The 20,533-nt window shown below is 40.3% G+C and overlaps 1 protein-coding gene across 1 annotated transcript in view; it reads right to left on the reverse strand.

Annotated features, from left to right (window-relative positions):
- LOC110520706 (tumor necrosis factor receptor superfamily member 11B) overlaps nt 1-18,250 on the reverse strand; it is a 47,247-nt gene extending 28,997 nt beyond the window's left edge. Inside the window, exon 1 of the mRNA XM_036935421.1 lies at nt 18,043-18,250. Coding sequence (XP_036791316.1) covers nt 18,043-18,090 — 48 coding nt within the window. The 5' untranslated portion in view covers nt 18,091-18,250. The remainder of the gene's footprint in view (nt 1-18,042) is intronic.
- Nucleotides 18,251-20,533: the final 2,283 nt, after the last annotated feature.

The following is a 20,533-nucleotide window of genomic DNA, read 5'->3' on the forward strand; positions in this document are numbered from 1 at the left end:
ACAACAGGTGTAGTAGACCTTACAGTGAAATGCTGAATACAACAGGTGTAGTAGACCTTACAGTGAAATGCTGAATACAACAGATGTAGTAGACCTTACAGTGAAATGCTGAATACAACAGGTGTAGGTAGACCTTACAGTGAAATGCTGACTGACAAGCCCTTAACCAACAATGCAGTTTAAAAAATAAATAAATAAATAAAGATAAGAATAAGTAATAAAAGTCACAAATCAACATTTGGGTCAATAAAGTCCACCAACTAACTTTTAGAAACCTGTAACAGTACACGCAAGTAGCCAAGTATTAAAGCAAAACAGTAGCAGCGATAACAGAGATTCATACAGTATGTGTAACCATGGCACAGTATGTCATTGATCTCCATATCATTTAGTCCCAGGCTGTGTTCCACTGTCTCTGATTTATGCAGCGTTACAACTAACAGATTATAATTTATGAGCGGGAGGCCGTAGCAAGAGTTTGGCACGGTCAAGTGGCTATTTGTTAATGATTAACTAAAGATAATATAAACATTTCTGATGAATCAGAAATGATTGAAACTGAGTCTTTCTTCATCAGAAATGTTTATATTATCTTTAGTTAATCATTAACAAATAGCCACTTGACCGTGCCAAACTCTTGCTACGGCCTCCCACTCATAAATTATAATCTGTTAGTTGTAACGCTGCATAAATCAGAGACAGTGGAACACAGCCTGGGACTAAATGTACAGTGCCTTGCGAAAGTATTCGGCCCCCTTGAACTTTGCAACCTTTTGCCACATTTCAGGCTTCAAACATAAAGATATAAAACTGTATTTTTTTGTGAACAATCAACAACAAGTGGGACACAATCATGAAGTGGAACGACATTTATTGGATATTTCAAACTTTTTTAACAAATCAAAAACTGAAAAATTGGGCGTGCAAAATTATTCAGCCCCCATAAGTTAATACTTTGTAGCGACACCTTTTGCTGCGATTACAGCTGTAAGTCGCTTGGGGTATGTCTCTATCAGTTTTGCACATCGAGAGACTGACATTTTTTCCCATTCCTCCTTGCAAAACAGCTCGAGCTCAGTGAGGTTGGATGGAGAGCATTTGTGAACAGCAGTTTTCAGTTCTTTCCACAGATTCTCGATTGGATTCAGGTCTGGACTTTGACTTGGCCATTCTAACACCTGGATATGTTTATTTTTGAACCATTCCATTGTAGATTTTGCTTTATGTTTTGGATCATTGTCTTGTTGGAAGACAAATCTCCGTCCCAGTCTCAGGTCTTTTGCAGACTCCATCAGGTTTTCTTCCAGAATGGTCCTGTATTTGGCTCCATCCATCTTCCCATCAATTTTAACCATCTTCCCTGTCCCTGCTGAAGAAAAGCAGGCCCAAACCATGATGCTGCCACCACCATGTTTGACAGTGGGGATGGTGTGTTCAGCTGTGTTGCTTTTACGCCAAACATAACGTTTTGCATTGTTGCCAAAAAGTTCAATTTTGGTTTCATCTGGCCAGAGCACCTTCTTCCACATGTTTGGTGTGTCTCCCAGGTGGCTTGTGGCAAACTTTAAACAACACTTTTTATGGATATCTTTAAGAAATGGCTTTCTTCTTGACACTCTTCCATAAAGGCCAGATTTGTGCAATATACAACTGATTGTTGTCCTATGGACAGAGTCTCCCACCTCAGTTGTAGATCTCTGCAGTTCATCCAGAGTGATCATGGGCCTCTTGGCTGCATCTCTGATCAGTCTTCTCCTTGTATGAGCTGAAAGTTTAGAGGGACGGCCAGGTCTTGGTAGATTTGCAGTGGTCTGATACTCCTTCCATTTCAATATTATCGCTTGCACAGTGCTCCTTGGGATGTTTAAAGCTTGGGAAATCTTTTTGTATCCAAATCCGGCTTTAAACTTCTTCACAACAGTATCTCGGACCTGCCTGGTGTGTTCCTTGTTCTTCATGATGCTCTCTGCGCTTTTAACGGTCCTCTGAGACTATCACAGTGCAGGTGCATTCATACGGAGACTTGATTACACACAGGTGGATTGTATTTATCATCATTAGTCATTTAGGTCAACATTGGATCATTCAGAGATACTCACTGAACTTCTGGAGAGAGTTTGCTGCACTGAAAGTAAAGGGGCTGAATAATTTTGCACGCCCAATTTTTCAGTTTTTGATTTGTTAAAAAAGTTTGAAATATCCAATAAATGTCGTTCCACTTCATGATTGTGTCCCACTTGTTGATGATACTTCACAAAAAAATACAGTTTTATATCTTTATGTTTGAAGCCTGAAATGTGGCAAAAGGTCGCAAAGTTCAAGGGGGCCGAATACTTTCGCAAGGCACTGTATATTCTGTTTGTTTTTAAGGATTCTTTCAATAGACATTTCCACCAACTTCCGAGTCATTTTGGAGGATGTTTACACATACCACCTAACTCACCTGAGAACCAGGGTGAATCCCTAAACGGAAACGTGTTCCTGTAGTAATTTAGATGGCATCAGTCATGCTGTTTCCACACTACGTGACAAAACTTAAAGAGTAGAGAAAAGGATAGAGACACTGTCTCTCAGTGTTTCAATGTTATCAGAGTAGAGAAAAGGATAGAGACACTGTCTCTCAGTGTTTCCATGTTATTAGAGTAGAGAAAAGGATAGAGACACTGTCTCTCAGTGATTCCATGTTATTAGAGTAGAGAAAAGGATAGAGACACTGTCTCTCAGTGATTCCATGTTATTAGAGTAGAGAAAAGGATAGAGACACTGTCTCTCAGTGTTTCCATGTTAGTAGAGTAGAGAAAAGGATAGAGACACTGTCTCTCAGTGTTTCAATGTTATTAGAGTAGAGAAAAGGATAGAGACACTGTCTCTCAGTGTTTCAATGTTATTAGAGTAGAGAAAAGGATAGAGACACTGTCTCTCAGTGTTTCCATGTTATTAGAGTAGAGAAAAGGATAGAGACACTGTCTCTCAGTGTTTCCATGTTATTAGAGTAGAGAAAAGGATAGAGACACTGTCTCTCAGTGTTTCCATGTTATTAGAGTAGAGAAAAGGATAGAGACACTGTCTCTCAGTGATTCAATGTTATTAGAGTAGAGAAAAGGATAGAGACACTGTCTCTCAGTGTTTCCATGTTATTAGAGTAGAGAAAAGGATAGAGACACTGTCTCTCAGTGTTTCAATGTTATTAGAGTAGAGAACAGGATAGAGACACTGTCTCTCAGTGATTCAATGTTATTAGAGTAGAGAAAATGATAGAGACACTGTCTCTCAGTGTTTCCATGTTATTAGAGCAGAGAAAAGGATAGAGACACTGTCTCTCAGTGTTTCCATGTTATTAGAGTAGAGAAAAGGATAGAGACACTGTCTCTCAGTGATTCCATGTTATTAGAGTAGAGAAAAGGATAGAGACACTGTCTCTCAGTGTTTCCATGTTATTAGAGTAGAGAAAAGGATAGAGACACTGTCTCTCAGTGTTTCAATGTTATTAGAGTAGAGAAAAGGATAGAGACACTGTCTCTCAGTGATTCAATGTTATTAGAGCAGAGAAAAGGATAGAGACACTGTCTCTCAGTGTTTCCATGTTATTAGAGTAGAGAAAAGGATAGAGACACTGTCTCTCAGTGATTCCATGTTATTAGAGTAGAGAAAATGATAGAGACACTGTCTCTCAGTGTTTCAATGTTATTAGAGTAGAGAAAAGAATAGAGACACTGTCTCTCAGTGTTTCCATGTTATTAGAGTAGAGAAAAGGATAGAGACACTGTCTCTCAGTGTTTCCATGTTATTAGAGTAGATAAAAGGATAGAGACACTGTCTCTCAGTGTTTCCATGTTATTAGAGTAGAGAAAAGGATAGAGACACTGTCTCTCAGTGATTCCATGTTATTAGAGTAGAGAAAATGATAGAGACAATGTCTCTCAGTGATTCCATGTTATTAGAGTAGAGAAAAGGATAGAGACACTGTCTCTCAGTGTTTCCATGTTATTAGAGTAGAGAAAAGGATAGAGACACTGTCTCTCAGTGATTCCATGTTATTAGAGTAGAGAAAAGGATAGAGATACTGTCTCTCAGTGTTTCAATGTTATTAGAGTAGAGAAAAGGATAGAGACACTGTCTCTCAGTGATTCCATGTTATTAGAGTAGAGAAAAGGATAGAGACACTGTCTCTCAGTGTTTCAATGTTATTCGAGTAGAGAAAAGGATAGAGACACTGTCTCTCAGTGTTTCAATGTTATTAGAGTAGAGAAAAGGATAGAGACACTGTCTCTCAGTGTTTCCATGTTATTAGAGTAGAGAAAAGGATAGAGACACTGTCTCTGTGTTTCAATGTTATTAGAGTAGAGAAAAGGATAGAGACACTGTCTCTCAGTGATTCAATGTTATTAGAGTAGAGAAAATGATAGAGACACTGTCTCTCAGTGTTTCCATGTTATTAGAGTAGATAAAAGGATAGAGACACTGTCTCTCAGTGTTTCCATGTTATTAGAGTAGAGAAAAGGATAGAGACACTGTCTCTCAGTGTTTCAATGTTATTAGAGTAGAGAAAAGGATAGAGACACTGTCTCTCAGTGTTTCAATGTTATTAGAGTAGAGAACAGGATAGAGACACTGTCTCTCAGTGATTCAATGTTATTAGAGTAGAGAAAATGATAGAGACACTGTCTCTCAGTGTTTCCATGTTATTAGAGCAGAGAAAAGGATAGAGACACTGTCTCTCAGTGTTTCCATGTTATTAGAGTAGAGAAAAGGATAGAGACACTGTCTCTCAGTGATTCCATGTTATTAGAGTAGAGAAAAGGATAGAGACACTGTCTCTCAGTGTTTCCATGTTATTAGAGTAGAGAAAAGGATAGAGACACTGTCTCTCAGTGTTTCAATGTTATTAGAGTAGAGAAAAGGATAGAGACACTGTCTCTCAGTGATTCAATGTTATTAGAGCAGAGAAAAGGATAGAGACACTGTCTCTCAGTGTTTCCATGTTATTAGAGTAGAGAAAAGGATAGAGACACTGTCTCTCAGTGATTCCATGTTATTAGAGTAGAGAAAATGATAGAGACACTGTCTCTCAGTGTTTCAATGTTATTAGAGTAGAGAAAAGAATAGAGACACTGTCTCTCAGTGTTTCCATGTTATTAGAGTAGAGAAAAGGATAGAGACACTGTCTCTCAGTGTTTCCATGTTATTAGAGTAGATAAAAGGATAGAGACACTGTCTCTCAGTGTTTCCATGTTATTAGAGTAGAGAAAAGAATAGAGACACTGTCTCTCAGTGTTTCCATGTTATTAGAGTAGAGAAAAGGATAGAGATACTGTCTCTCAGTGTTTCAATGTTATTAGAGTAGAGAAAAGGATAGAGACACTGTCTCTCAGTGATTCCATGTTATTAGAGTAGAGAAAAGGATAGAGACACTGTCTCTCAGTGTTTCAATGTTATTCGAGTAGAGAAAAGGATAGAGACACTGTCTCTCAGTGTTTCAATGTTATTAGAGTAGAGAAAAGGATAGAGACACTGTCTCTCAGTGTTTCCATGTTATTAGAGTAGAGAAAAGGATAGAGACACTGTCTCTGTGTTTCAATGTTATTAGAGTAGAGAAAAGGATAGAGACACTGTCTCTCAGTGATTCAATGTTATTAGAGTAGAGAAAATGATAGAGACACTGTCTCTCAGTGTTTCCATGTTATTAGAGTAGATAAAAGGATAGAGACACTGTCTCTCAGTGTTTCCATGTTATTAGAGTAGAGAAAAGGATAGAGACACTGTCTCTCAGTGTTTCAATGTTATTAGAGTAGAGAAAAGGATAGAGACACTGTCTCTCAGTGTTTCAATGTTATTAGAGTAGAGAAAAGGATAGAGACACTGTCTCTCAGTGATTCCATGTTATTAGAGTAGAGAAAAGGATAGAGACACTGTCTCTCAGTGTTTCAATGTTATTAGAGTAGAGAAAAGAATAGAGACACTGTCTCTCAGTGTTTCCATGTTATTAGAGTAGAGAAAAGGATAGAGACACTGTCTCTCAGTGATTCCATGTTATTAGAGTAGAGAAAAGGATAGAGACACTGTCTCTCAGTGATTCCATGTTATTGGAGTAGAGAAAAGGATAGAGACACTGTCTCTCAGTGATTCCATGTTATTAGAGTAGAGAAAAGGATAGAGACACTGTCTCTCAGTGTTTCCATGTTAGTAGAGTAGAGAAAAGGATAGAGACACTGTCTCTCAGTGTTTCCATGTTAGTAGAGTAGAGAAAAGGATAGAGACACTGTCTCTCAGTGTTTCAATGTTATTAGAGTAGAGAAAAGGATAGAGACACTGTCTCTCAGTGTTTCCATGTTATTAGAGTAGAGAAAAGGATAGAGACACTGTCTCTCAGTGTTTCAATGTTATTAGAGTAGAGAAAAGGATAGAGACACTGTCTCTCAGTGATTCCATGTTATTCGAGTAGAGAAAATGATAGAGACACTGTCTCTCAGTGTTTCAATGTTATTAGAGTAGAGAAAAGGATAGAGACACTGTCTCTCAGTGTTTCAATGTTATTAGAGTAGAGAAAAGGATAGAGACACTGTCTCTCAGTGATTCCATGTTATTAGAGTAGAGAAAAGGATAGAGACACTGTCTCTCAGTGTTTCCATGTTATTAGAGTAGAGAAAAGGATAGAGACACTGTCTCTCAGTGATTCCATGTTATTAGAGTAGAGAACAGGATAGAGACACTGTCTCTCAGTGTTTCAATGTTATTAGAGTAGAGAAAAGGATAGAGACACTGTCTCTCAGTGATTCCATGTTATTAGAGTAGAGAAAAGGATAGAGACACTGTCTCTCAGTGTTTCCATGTTATTAGAGTAGAGAAAAGGATAGAGACACTGTCTCTCAGTGATTCAATGTTATTAGAGTAGAGAAAAGGATAGAGACACTGTCTCTCAGTGATTCCATGTTATTAGAGTAGAGAACAGGATAGAGACACTGTCTCTCAGTGTTTCAATGTTATTAGAGTAGAGAAAAGGATAGAGACACTGTCTCTCAGTGTTTCAATGTTATTAGAGTAGAGAAAAGGATAGAGACACTGTCTCTCAGTGATTCCATGTTATTAGAGTAGAGAAAAGGATAGAGACACTGTCTCTCAGTGATTCAATGTTATTAGAGTAGAGAAAAGGATAGAGACACTGTCTCTCAGTATTTCCATGTTATTAGAGTAGAGAAAAGGATAGAGACACTGTCTCTCAGTGTTTCCATGTTATTAGAGTAGAGAAAAGGATAGAGACACTGTCTCTCAGTGATTCCATGTTATTAGAGTAGAGAAAAGGATAGAGACACTGTCTCTCAGTGTTTCCATGTTATTAGAGTAGAGAAAAGGATAGAGACACTGTCTCTCAGTGTTTCAATGTTATTAGAGTAGAGAAAAGGATAGAGACACTGTCTCTCAGTGTTTCAATGTTATTAGAGTAGAGAAAAGGATAGAGACACTGTCTCTCAGTGTTTCCATGTTATTAGAGTAGAGAAAAGGATAGAGACACTGTCTCTCAGTGTTTCCATGTTATTAGAGTAGAGAAAAGGATAGAGACACTGTCTCTCAGTGTTTCCATGTTATTAGAGTAGAGAAAAGGATAGAGACACTGTCTCTCAGTGATTCAATGTTATTAGAGTAGAGAAAAGGATAGAGACACTGTCTCTCAGTGTTTCCATGTTATTAGAGTAGAGAAAAGGATAGAGACACTGTCTCTCAGTGTTTCAATGTTATTAGAGTAGAGAACAGGATAGAGACACTGTCTCTCAGTGATTCAATGTTATTAGAGTAGAGAAAATGATAGAGACACTGTCTCTCAGTGTTTCCATGTTATTAGAGCAGAGAAAAGGATAGAGACACTGTCTCTCAGTGTTTCCATGTTATTAGAGTAGAGAAAAGGATAGAGACACTGTCTCTCAGTGATTCCATGTTATTAGAGTAGAGAAAAGGATAGAGACACTGTCTCTCAGTGTTTCCATGTTATTAGAGTAGAGAAAAGGATAGAGACACTGTCTCTCAGTGTTTCAATGTTATTAGAGTAGAGAAAAGGATAGAGACACTGTCTCTCAGTGATTCAATGTTATTAGAGCAGAGAAAAGGATAGAGACACTGTCTCTCAGTGTTTCCATGTTATTAGAGTAGAGAAAAGGATAGAGACACTGTCTCTCAGTGATTCCATGTTATTAGAGTAGAGAAAATGATAGAGACACTGTCTCTCAGTGTTTCAATGTTATTAGAGTAGAGAAAAGAATAGAGACACTGTCTCTCAGTGTTTCCATGTTATTAGAGTAGAGAAAAGGATAGAGACACTGTCTCTCAGTGTTTCCATGTTATTAGAGTAGATAAAAGGATAGAGACACTGTCTCTCAGTGTTTCCATGTTATTAGAGTAGAGAAAAGGATAGAGACACTGTCTCTCAGTGATTCCATGTTATTAGAGTAGAGAAAAGGATAGAGACAATGTCTCTCAGTGATTCCATGTTATTAGAGTAGAGAAAAGGATAGAGACACTGTCTCTCAGTGTTTCCATGTTATTAGAGTAGAGAAAAGGATAGAGACACTGTCTCTCAGTGATTCCATGTTATTAGAGTAGAGAAAAGGATAGAGATACTGTCTCTCAGTGTTTCAATGTTATTAGAGTAGAGAAAAGGATAGAGACACTGTCTCTCAGTGATTCCATGTTATTAGAGTAGAGAAAAGGATAGAGACACTGTCTCTCAGTGTTTCAATGTTATTCGAGTAGAGAAAAGGATAGAGACACTGTCTCTCAGTGTTTCAATGTTATTAGAGTAGAGAAAAGGATAGAGACACTGTCTCTCAGTGTTTCCATGTTATTAGAGTAGAGAAAAGGATAGAGACACTGTCTCTGTGTTTCAATGTTATTAGAGTAGAGAAAAGGATAGAGACACTGTCTCTCAGTGATTCAATGTTATTAGAGTAGAGAAAATGATAGAGACACTGTCTCTCAGTGTTTCCATGTTATTAGAGTAGATAAAAGGATATAGACACTGTCTCTCAGTGTTTCCATGTTATTAGAGTAGAGAAAAGGATAGAGACACTGTCTCTCAGTGATTCCATGTTATTAGAGTAGAGAAAAGGATAGAGACACTGTCTCTCAGTGTTTCAATGTTATTCGAGTAGAGAAAAGGATAGAGACACTGTCTCTCAGTGTTTCAATGTTATTAGAGTAGAGAAAAGGATAGAGACACTGTCTCTCAGTGTTTCCATGTTATTAGAGTAGAGAAAAGGATAGAGACACTGTCTCTGTGTTTCAATGTTATTAGAGTAGAGAAAAGGATAGAGACACTGTCTCTCAGTGATTCAATGTTATTAGAGTAGAGAAAATGATAGAGACACTGTCTCTCAGTGTTTCCATGTTATTAGAGTAGATAAAAGGATATAGACACTGTCTCTCAGTGTTTCCATGTTATTAGAGTAGAGAAAAGGATAGAGACACTGTCTCTCAGTGTTTCAATGTTATTAGAGTAGAGAAAAGGATAGAGACACTGTCTCTCAGTGTTTCAATGTTATTAGAGTAGAGAAAAGGATAGAGACACTGTCTCTCAGTGATTCCATGTTATTAGAGTAGAGAAAAGGATAGAGACACTGTCTCTCAGTGTTTCAATGTTATTAGAGTAGAGAAAAGAGTAGAGACACTGTCTCTCAGTGTTTCCATGTTAGTAGAGTAGAGAAAAGGATAGAGACACTGTCTCTCAGTGTTTCCATGTTATTAGAGTAGAGAAAAGGATAGAGACACTGTCTCTCAGTGATTCAATGTTATTAGAGTAGAGAAAAGGATAGAGACACTGTCTCTCAGTGATTCCATGTTATTAGAGTAGAGAACAGGATAGAGACACTGTCTCTCAGTGTTTCAATGTTATTAGAGTAGAGAAAAGGATAGAGACACTGTCTCTCAGTGTTTCAATGTTATTAGAGTAGAGAAAAGGATAGAGACACTGTCTCTCAGTGATTCCATGTTATTAGAGTAGAGAAAAGGATAGAGACACTGTCTCTCAGTGATTCAATGTTATTAGAGTAGAGAAAAGGATAGAGACACTGTCTCTCAGTATTTCCATGTTATTAGAGTAGAGAAAAGGATAGAGACACTGTCTCTCAGTGTTTCCATGTTATTAGAGTAGAGAAAAGGATAGAGACACTGTCTCTCAGTGATTCCATGTTATTAGAGTAGAGAAAAGGATAGAGACACTGTCTCTCAGTGTTTCCATGTTATTAGAGTAGAGAAAAGGATAGAGACACTGTCTCTCAGTGTTTCAATGTTATTAGAGTAGAGAAAAGGATAGAGACACTGTCTCTCAGTGTTTCAATGTTATTAGAGTAGAGAAAAGGATAGAGACACTGTCTCTCAGTGTTTCCATGTTATTAGAGTAGAGAAAAGGATAGAGACACTGTCTCTCAGTGTTTCCATGTTATTAGAGTAGAGAAAAGGATAGAGACACTGTCTCTCAGTGTTTCCATGTTATTAGAGTAGAGAAAAGGATAGAGACACTGTCTCTCAGTGATTCAATGTTATTAGAGTAGAGAAAAGGATAGAGACACTGTCTCTCAGTGTTTCCATGTTATTAGAGTAGAGAAAAGGATAGAGACACTGTCTCTCAGTGTTTCAATGTTATTAGAGTAGAGAACAGGATAGAGACACTGTCTCTCAGTGATTCAATGTTATTAGAGTAGAGAAAATGATAGAGACACTGTCTCTCAGTGTTTCCATGTTATTAGAGCAGAGAAAAGGATAGAGACACTGTCTCTCAGTGTTTCCATGTTATTAGAGTAGAGAAAAGGATAGAGACACTGTCTCTCAGTGATTCCATGTTATTAGAGTAGAGAAAAGGATAGAGACACTGTCTCTCAGTGTTTCCATGTTATTAGAGTAGAGAAAAGGATAGAGACACTGTCTCTCAGTGTTTCAATGTTATTAGAGTAGAGAAAAGGATAGAGACACTGTCTCTCAGTGATTCAATGTTATTAGAGCAGAGAAAAGGATAGAGACACTGTCTCTCAGTGTTTCCATGTTATTAGAGTAGAGAAAAGGATAGAGACACTGTCTCTCAGTGATTCCATGTTATTAGAGTAGAGAAAATGATAGAGACACTGTCTCTCAGTGTTTCAATGTTATTAGAGTAGAGAAAAGAATAGAGACACTGTCTCTCAGTGTTTCCATGTTATTAGAGTAGAGAAAAGGATAGAGACACTGTCTCTCAGTGTTTCCATGTTATTAGAGTAGATAAAAGGATAGAGACACTGTCTCTCAGTGTTTCCATGTTATTAGAGTAGAGAAAAGGATAGAGACACTGTCTCTCAGTGATTCCATGTTATTAGAGTAGAGAAAAGGATAGAGACAATGTCTCTCAGTGATTCCATGTTATTAGAGTAGAGAAAAGGATAGAGACACTGTCTCTCAGTGTTTCCATGTTATTAGAGTAGAGAAAAGGATAGAGACACTGTCTCTCAGTGATTCCATGTTATTAGAGTAGAGAAAAGGATAGAGATACTGTCTCTCAGTGTTTCAATGTTATTAGAGTAGAGAAAAGGATAGAGACACTGTCTCTCAGTGATTCCATGTTATTAGAGTAGAGAAAAGGATAGAGACACTGTCTCTCAGTGTTTCAATGTTATTCGAGTAGAGAAAAGGATAGAGACACTGTCTCTCAGTGTTTCAATGTTATTAGAGTAGAGAAAAGGATAGAGACACTGTCTCTCAGTGTTTCCATGTTATTAGAGTAGAGAAAAGGATAGAGACACTGTCTCTGTGTTTCAATGTTATTAGAGTAGAGAAAAGGATAGAGACACTGTCTCTCAGTGATTCAATGTTATTAGAGTAGAGAAAATGATAGAGACACTGTCTCTCAGTGTTTCCATGTTATTAGAGTAGATAAAAGGATATAGACACTGTCTCTCAGTGTTTCCATGTTATTAGAGTAGAGAAAAGGATAGAGACACTGTCTCTCAGTGTTTCAATGTTATTAGAGTAGAGAAAAGGATAGAGACACTGTCTCTCAGTGTTTCAATGTTATTAGAGTAGAGAAAAGGATAGAGACACTGTCTCTCAGTGATTCCATGTTATTAGAGTAGAGAAAAGGATAGAGACACTGTCTCTCAGTGTTTCAATGTTATTAGAGTAGAGAAAAGAATAGAGACACTGTCTCTCAGTGTTTCCATGTTATTAGAGTAGAGAAAAGGATAGAGACACTGTCTCTCAGTGATTCCATGTTATTAGAGTAGAGAAAAGGATAGAGACACTGTCTCTCAGTGATTCCATGTTATTGGAGTAGAGAAAAGGATAGAGACACTGTCTCTCAGTGATTCCATGTTATTAGAGTAGAGAAAAGGATAGAGACACTGTCTCTCAGTGTTTCCATGTTAGTAGAGTAGAGAAAAGGATAGAGACACTGTCTCTCAGTGTTTCCATGTTAGTAGAGTAGAGAAAAGGATAGAGACACTGTCTCTCAGTGTTTCAATGTTATTAGAGTAGAGAAAAGGATAGAGACACTGTCTCTCAGTGTTTCCATGTTATTAGAGTAGAGAAAAGGATAGAGACACTGTCTCTCAGTGTTTCAATGTTATTAGAGTAGAGAAAAGGATAGAGACACTGTCTCTCAGTGATTCCATGTTATTCGAGTAGAGAAAATGATAGAGACACTGTCTCTCAGTGTTTCAATGTTATTAGAGTAGAGAAAAGGATAGAGACACTGTCTCTCAGTGTTTCAATGTTATTAGAGTAGAGAAAAGGATAGAGACACTGTCTCTCAGTGATTCCATGTTATTAGAGTAGAGAAAAGGATAGAGACACTGTCTCTCAGTGTTTCAATGTTATTAGAGTAGAGAAAAGAATAGAGACACTGTCTCTCAGTGTTTCCATGTTATTAGAGTAGAGAAAAGGATAGAGACACTGTCTCTCCGTGATTCCATGTTATTAGAGTAGAGAAAAGGATAGAGACACTGTCTCTCAGTGATTCCATGTTATTAGAGTAGAGAAAAGGATAGAGACACTGTCTCTCAGTGATTCCATGTTATTAGAGTAGAGAAAAGGATAGAGACACTGTCTCTCAGTGTTTCCATGTTAGTAGAGTAGAGAAAAGGATAGAGACACTGTCTCTCAGTGTTTCCATGTTAGTAGAGTAGAGAAAAGGATAGAGACACTGTCTCTCAGTGTTTCAATGTTATTAGAGTAGAGAAAAGGATAGAGACACTGTCTCTCAGTGTTTCAATGTTATTAGAGTAGAGAAAAGGATAGAGACACTGTCTCTCAGTGTTTCCATGTTATTAGAGTAGAGAAAAGGATAGAGACACTGTCTCTCAGTGTTTCAATGTTATTAGAGTAGAGAAAAGAATAGAGACACTGTCTCTCAGTGTTTCCATGTTATTAGAGTAGAGAAAAGGATAGAGACACTGTCTCTCAGTGATTCCATGTTATTAGAGTAGAGAAAAGGATAGAGACACTGTCTCTCAGTGATTCCATGTTATTAGAGTAGAGAAAAGGATAGAGACACTGTCTCTCAGTGTTTCCATGTTAGTAGAGTAGAGAAAAGGATAGAGACACTGTCTCTCAGTGTTTCCATGTTAGTAGAGTAGAGAAAAGGATAGAGACACTGTCTCTCAGTGTTTCAATGTTATTAGAGTAGAGAAAAGGATAGAGACACTGTCTCTCAGTGTTTCCATGTTATTAGAGTAGAGAAAAGGATAGAGACACTGTCTCTCAGTGTTTCAATGTTATTAGAGTAGAGAAAAGGATAGAGACACTGTCTCTCAGTGATTCCATGTTATTAGAGTAGAGAAAATGATAGAGACACTGTCTCTCAGTGTTTCAATGTTATTAGAGTAGAGAAAAGGATAGAGACACTGTCTCTCAGTGTTTCAATGTTATTAGAGTAGAGAAAAGGATAGAGACACTGTCTCTCAGTGATTCCATGTTATTAGAGTAGAGAAAAGGATAAAGACACTGTCTCTCAGTGTTTCAATGTTATTAGAGTAGAGAAAAGAATAGAGACACTGTCTCTCAGTGTTTCCATGTTATTAGAGTAGAGAAAAGGATAGAGACACTGTCTCTCAGTGATTCCATGTTATTAGAGTAGAGAAAAGGATAGAGACCCTGTCTCTCAGTGATTCCATGTTATTAGAGTAGAGAAAAGGATAGAGACACTGTCTCTCAGTGATTCCATGTTATTAGAGTAGAGAAAAGGATAGAGACACTGTCTCTCAGTGTTTCCATGTTAGTAGAGTAGAGAAAAGGATAGAGACACTGTCTCTCAGTGTTTCCATGTTAGTAGAGTAGAGAAAAGGATAGAGACACTGTCTCTCAGTGTTTCAATGTTATTAGAGTAGAGAAAAGGATAGAGACACTGTCTCTCAGTGTTTCCATGTTATTAGAGTAGAGAAAAGGATAGAGACACTGTCTCTCAGTGTTTCAATGTTATTAGAGTAGAGAAAAGGATAGAGACACTGTCTCTCAGTGATTCCATGTTATTAGAGTAGAGAAAAGGATAGAGACACTGTCTCTCAGTGTTTCCATGTTAGTAGAGTAGAGTAGAGAAAAGGATAGAGACACTGTCTCTCAGTGTTTCAATGTTATTAGAGTAGAGAAAAGGATAGAGACACAGTCTCTCAGTGTTTCAATGTTATTAGAGTAGAGAAAAGGATAGAGACACTGTCTCTCAGTGATTCAATGTTATTAGAGTAGAGAAAAGGATAGAGACACTGTCTCTCAGTGATTCCATGTTATTAGAGTAGAGAAAAGGATAGAGACACTGTCTCTCAGTGTTTCCATGTTATTAGAGTAGAGAAAAGGATAGAGACACTGTCTCTCAGTGATTCCATGTTATTAGAGTAGAGAAAAGGATAGAGACACTGTCTCTCAGTGTTTCCATGTTATTAGAGTAGAGAAAAGGATAGAGACACTGTCTCTCAGTGATTCCATGTTATTAGAGTAGAGAAAAGGATAGAGACACTGTCGCTCAGTGATTCCATGTTAGTAGAGTAGAGAAAAGGATAGAGACACTGTCTCTCAGTGTTCCCATGTTAGTAGAGTAGACCGGTATGACAGAAACACTAATGACTGCATTACTACTACTGTTGATGTAAAAGAGGAAGCTACTGTAGTCGCTGTAAAGAAGCTTCCCTTCAGGATTATGTGTTCCTTTCTTAATAAACGTTAGGTGGTGTGTGTGTGTGTGTGTGTGTCTGTGTGTAAAGCCTCAGTATTTGACAACAAAAAAAAAGATTTGTGTTTATTCTGCAGGGCGTTATAGGGTGACCTTTTGACACATTTCTCTCTGTCTCTCTGTCACCTCGTGAACGGCTCATTTTGGGGAAGTTGTCTGTAACAGACGCCACCGAGTGCAGACGCCACCGAGTGCAGACACCACCGGGGGCAGAGCATAAAGATAAAGAGTTAAAAGATAACAAGCCACATGTAGAACAATCCACATAGAAGAATAGCTCCCTGGCTCTGCTTTCAAATTAATATCACCTGCATTCATTTACACAGAAGGCAATTGTAGCCTATCATATCAGACACAATGTGTATCTGTGTTTCAATCATTTAACACACACACACACACACACACACACACACACACACACACACACACACACACACACACACACACACACACACACACACGACATAAAGAGTTCAATGAAAATAGAATAAGTTTATTTTCATACAAGTTCTCTACTGGTTTTTTTATCTGATACAGATCTCAACATGGACATATGCAAACCCCTTTATGAGGCCCAGATAGGAAGGACACCATGCAAAACACATCAAAGGAAACAACTGTGCTTTCTGTACCAAAACAGAGAGGTGAGAACTAACACTACCCCCAGTGTAATATCCTATAGCATTATTATGGCACATCATCGCCTGACTACTAACACACCGTTGGGCCAGAAGCAGGCACTTTTAGGACAAATTCTCACAGCAGTCACTCACTATCTATGGAATCTTGATTCACTTCACATTGGTCCTACAGGAAATAAAAACATAACCTACATCTCAATTCCATTAGCCTAGTGGGGCGGCAGGTAACCTAGCGGTTAGAGTGTAGGGACGGCAGGTAACCTAGTGGTTAGAGTGTAGGGGCGGCAGGTAACCTAGTGGTTAGAGTGTAAGGACGGCAGGTAGCCTAGTGGTTAGAGTGGAGGGACGGCAGGTAGCCTTGTGGTTAGAGTGTAGGACGGCAGGTAACCTAGTGGTTAGAGTGTAGGGGCGGCAGGTAACCTAGCGGTTAGAGTGTAGGGACGGCAGGGAACCTAGTGGTTAGAGTGGAGGGACGGCAGGTAACCTAGTGGTTAGAGTGTAGGGACAGGCAGGTAGCCTAGTGGTTAGAGTGTAGGGATGGCAGGTAGCCTTGTGGTTAGAGTGTAGGGACAGGCAGGTAGCCTAGTGGTTAGAGTGTAGGGACGGCAGGTAGCCTAGTGGTTAGAGTGTAGGGACGGCAGGTAGCCTAGTGGTTAGAGTGGAGGGACGGCAGGTAGCCTAGTGGTTAGAGTGGAGGGACGGCAGGTAGCCTAGCGGTTAGAGTGTAGGGGCGGCAGGTAGCCTAGTGGTTAGAGTGTAGGGACGGCAGGTAGCCTAGTGGTTAGAGTGTAGGGACGGCAGGTAGCCTAGTGGTTAGAGTGGCGGGACGGCAGGTAGCCTTGTGGTTAGAGTGGAGGGACGGCAGGTAGCCTAGTGGTTAGAGTGTAGGGACGGCAGGTAGCCTAGTGGTTAGAGTGTAGGGACGGCAGGTAGCCTAGTGGTTAGAGTGGAGGGATGGCAGGTAGCCTAGTGGTTAGAGTGTAGGGACGGCAGGTAGCCCAGTGGTTAGAGTGTAGGGACGGCAGGTAGCCTAGTGGTTAGAGTGGAGGGGCGGCAGGTAGCCTAGTGGTTAGAGTGGAGGGACGGCAGGTAGCCTAGTGGTTAGAGTGTAGGGACGGCAGGTAGCCTAGTGGTTAGAGTGTAGGGACGGCAGGTAGCCTAGTGGTTAGAGTGTAGGGACGGCAGGTAGCCTAGTGGTTAGAGTGTAGGGACGGCAGGTAGCCTAGTGGTTAGAGTTTAGGGACGGCAGGTAGCCTAGTGGTTAGAGTGTAGGGACGGCAGGTAGCCTAGTGGTTAGAGTGTAGTGGCGGCAGGTAGCCTAGTGGTTAGAGTGTAGGGGCGGCAGGTAGCCTAGTGGTTAGAGCGTTGGGCCAGGAACCGAAAGGTTGCAATATTGAATCCCCGAGCTGAGAAGGTAAAAGTCGTTCTGCCCCCAAAAACAAGGCAGTTTACTCACAGTTCCTAGGCCGTCATTGAAAATAAGAATTTGTTCTTAACTGACTTCCCTAGTTAAAAAAAAAAAAAAATGTAAATAGAAAATTGACTTATTGTCACGTGTCATGCATGTCGCACAAATAAAAATGAATACTGATGCAGTTCATGGTTCCTTTTTAGGATTGGTTTAGGAAAATTACACATGGTATGTGTAGGGGTGGGAACCATCTCTAACCAACAAGTTATGCAAATTCAGCCTGAAACAAATTGAGTCATGACGGAGAGAGTTGAAAATACAATACACACCTATGTCAGGAGAGTCATGTGGTCGAGAAATATTGCAGCATGTTGGTGTTTAGGCTCTATGAAGCCGGTACTATTTATAACAGTCATTGACGCATAAACATTATCGACTTAGTTTACATTAAAATACAAAATATGAAATATGTAAAAGAAATTTGATCAAAACTTTCGTCCATACAACGAGGTTTCAAAACAATCACAGTTAGAAACGTCTAATTTCTACTAATATTAGACTCCCCTTCACCAAAGACAAAGAGCTACAATTTCTATAATCAAAGATGATTTAAACACAGAATAGACCTACCTCTACCTGTGCTGCGTTTTGATGAAGGAGCGCGTCGCATCGAATATAACCGGGATGTATCGTTCATCTGCACACTGTTCTAATCTCACAATTCACTCGTTGGAATAATCTATTCAATCGTTAGAATGAGCCCCTTCGCCAAACATAGTCCACGGAGAATATAAACAACGTGAAGGTAAAATACTCACCACGTGTAATTTCATTGCTGTCTGTGGTCTCATAATGTTAGCGCTCATCTCCGTCTCCTCTGTAGTAGAAATCCGTTAGGACGAGACGAGGCTGTTTCCATACTTATACTTAGGAAGTGTGCCCACCCACTTTGGTGGCATTACGACTAGCGGGCTTCTTCGCTTTGCCTTCTTACAGCGTTTCTCCTTAAAATAAATGCATACTTGCTATGATTGCGTCATCACTTACGTAGACTATAGAGGCAGTTTGTTTTACTCCACCTATGGTTTAGCACTGGAAATAAAAATGAATATTTACAATTTGATGTATAATGCCGTTAACTCATATGAACAATAGCCTTTTAAGTTATTTAAAAAATAGTTATTCAAATAATGAAATTAACAAAGGAGGGCATTGATCATTCTTGCCTAATGCCTATAATGCCGAATGTTTGGGTTGTTATTGTTTCCTTCCTGGATGGGGAAGACGAGGTATTGGTTCAAAGAGAGGTTGGGTGATCAGGTATTGGTTCAGAGAGAGGTTGGGTGATCAGGTATTGGTTCAGAGAGAGGTTGGGTGATGAGGTATTGGTTCAGAGAGAGGTTGGGTGACCAGGTATTGGTTCAGAGAGAGGTTAGGTGACCAGGTATTGGTTCAGAGAGAGGTTGGGTGATCAGGTATTGGTTCAGAGAGAGGTTGGGTAACCAGGTATTGGTCCAGAGAGAGGTTGGGTGACCAGGTATTGGTTCAGAGAGAGGTTGGGTGACCAGGTATTGGTTCAGAGAGAGGTTGGGTGACCAGGTATTGGTCCAGAGAGAGGTTGGGTGACCAGGTATTGGTTCAGAGAGAGGTTGGGTGACCAGGTATAGGTTCAGAGAGAGGTTGGGTGACCAGGTATTGGTTCAGAGAGAGGTTGGGTGACCAGGTATTGGTCCAGAGAGATGTTGGGTGACCAGGTATTGGTTCAGAGAGAGGTTAGGTGACCAGGTATTGGCTCAGAGAGAGGTTGGGTGACCAGGTATTGGTTCAGAGAGAGGTTAGGTGACCAGGTATTGGTCCAGAGAGAGGTTGGGTGACCAGGTATTGGTCCAGAGAGAGGTTGGATGACCAGGTATTGGTTCAGAGAGAGGTTGGGTGATGAGGTATTGGTCCAGAGAGAGGTTGGGTGATGAGGTATTGGTCCAGAGAGAGGTTGGGTGACCAGGTATTGGTCCAGAGAGAGGTTGGGTGACCAGGTATTGGTTCAGAGAGAGGTTGGATGATGAGGTATTGGTCCAGAGAGAGGTTGGGTGATGAGGTATTGGTCCAGAGAGAGGTTGGGTGATGAGGTATTGGTTCAGAGAGAGGTTGGGTGACCAGGTATTGGTCCAGAGAGAGGTTGGGTGACCAGGTATTGGTTCAGAGAGAGGTTGGGTGGCCAGGTATTGGTCCAGAGAGAGGTTGGGTGACCAGGTATTGGTTCAGAGTGAGGTTGGGTGACCAGGTATTGGTTCAGAGAGATGTTGGGTGATCAGGTATTGGTCCAGAGAGAGGTTGGGTGACCAGGTATTGGTCCAGAGAGAGGTTGGGTGACCAGGTATTGGTCCAGAGAGAGGTTGGGTGACCAGGTATTGGTTCAGAGAGAGGTTGGGTGACCAGGTATTGGTCCAGAGAGAGGTTGGGTGACCAGGTATTGGTCCAGAGAGAGGTTGGGTGACCAGGTATTGGTCCAGAGAGAGGTTGGGTGACCAGGTATTGGTTCAGAGAGAGGTTGGGTGATGAGGTATTGGTCCAGAGAGAGGTTGGGTGATGAGGTATTGGTCCAGAGAGAGGTTGGGTGACCAGGTATTGGTCCAGAGAGAGGTTGGGTGACCAGGTATTGGTTCAGAGAGAGGTTGGGTGATGAGGTATTGGTCCACAGACAGGTTGTGTGATGAGGTATTGGTCCAGAGAGAGGTTGGGTGATGAGGTATTGGTTCAGAGAGAGGTTGGGTGACCAGGTATTGGTCCAGAGAGAGGTTGGGTGACCAGGCATTGGTTCAGAGAGAGGTTGGGTGGCCAGGTATTGGTCCAGAGAGAGGTTGGGTGACCAGGTATTGGTTCAGAGAGAGGTTGGGTGACCAGGTATTGGTTCAGAGAGATGTTGGGTGATCAGGTATTGGTCCAGAGAGAGGTTGGGTGACCAGGTATTGGTCCAGAGAGAGGTTGGGTGACCAGGTATTGGTCCAGAGAGAGGTTGGGTGACCAGGTATTGGTTCAGAGAGAGGTTGGGTGACCAGGTATTGGTCAAGAGAGAGGTTGGGTGACCAGGTATTGGTTCAGAGAGAGGTTGGGTGACCAGGTATTGGTTCAGAGAGAGGTTGGGTGACCAGGTATTGGTCCAGAGAGAGGTTGGGTGACCAGGTATTGGTTCAGAGAGAGGTTGGGTGACCAGGTATTGGTCCAGAGAGAGGTTGGGTGACCAGGTATTGGTCCAGAGAGAGGTTGGGTGACCAGGTATTGGTTCAGAGAGAGGTTGGGTGACCAGGTATT

The sequence above is a fragment of the Oncorhynchus mykiss genome, chromosome 2 (genome assembly GCF_013265735.2).
Source record: "Oncorhynchus mykiss isolate Arlee chromosome 2, USDA_OmykA_1.1, whole genome shotgun sequence".
NCBI lineage: Eukaryota > Metazoa > Chordata > Actinopteri > Salmoniformes > Salmonidae > Oncorhynchus > Oncorhynchus mykiss.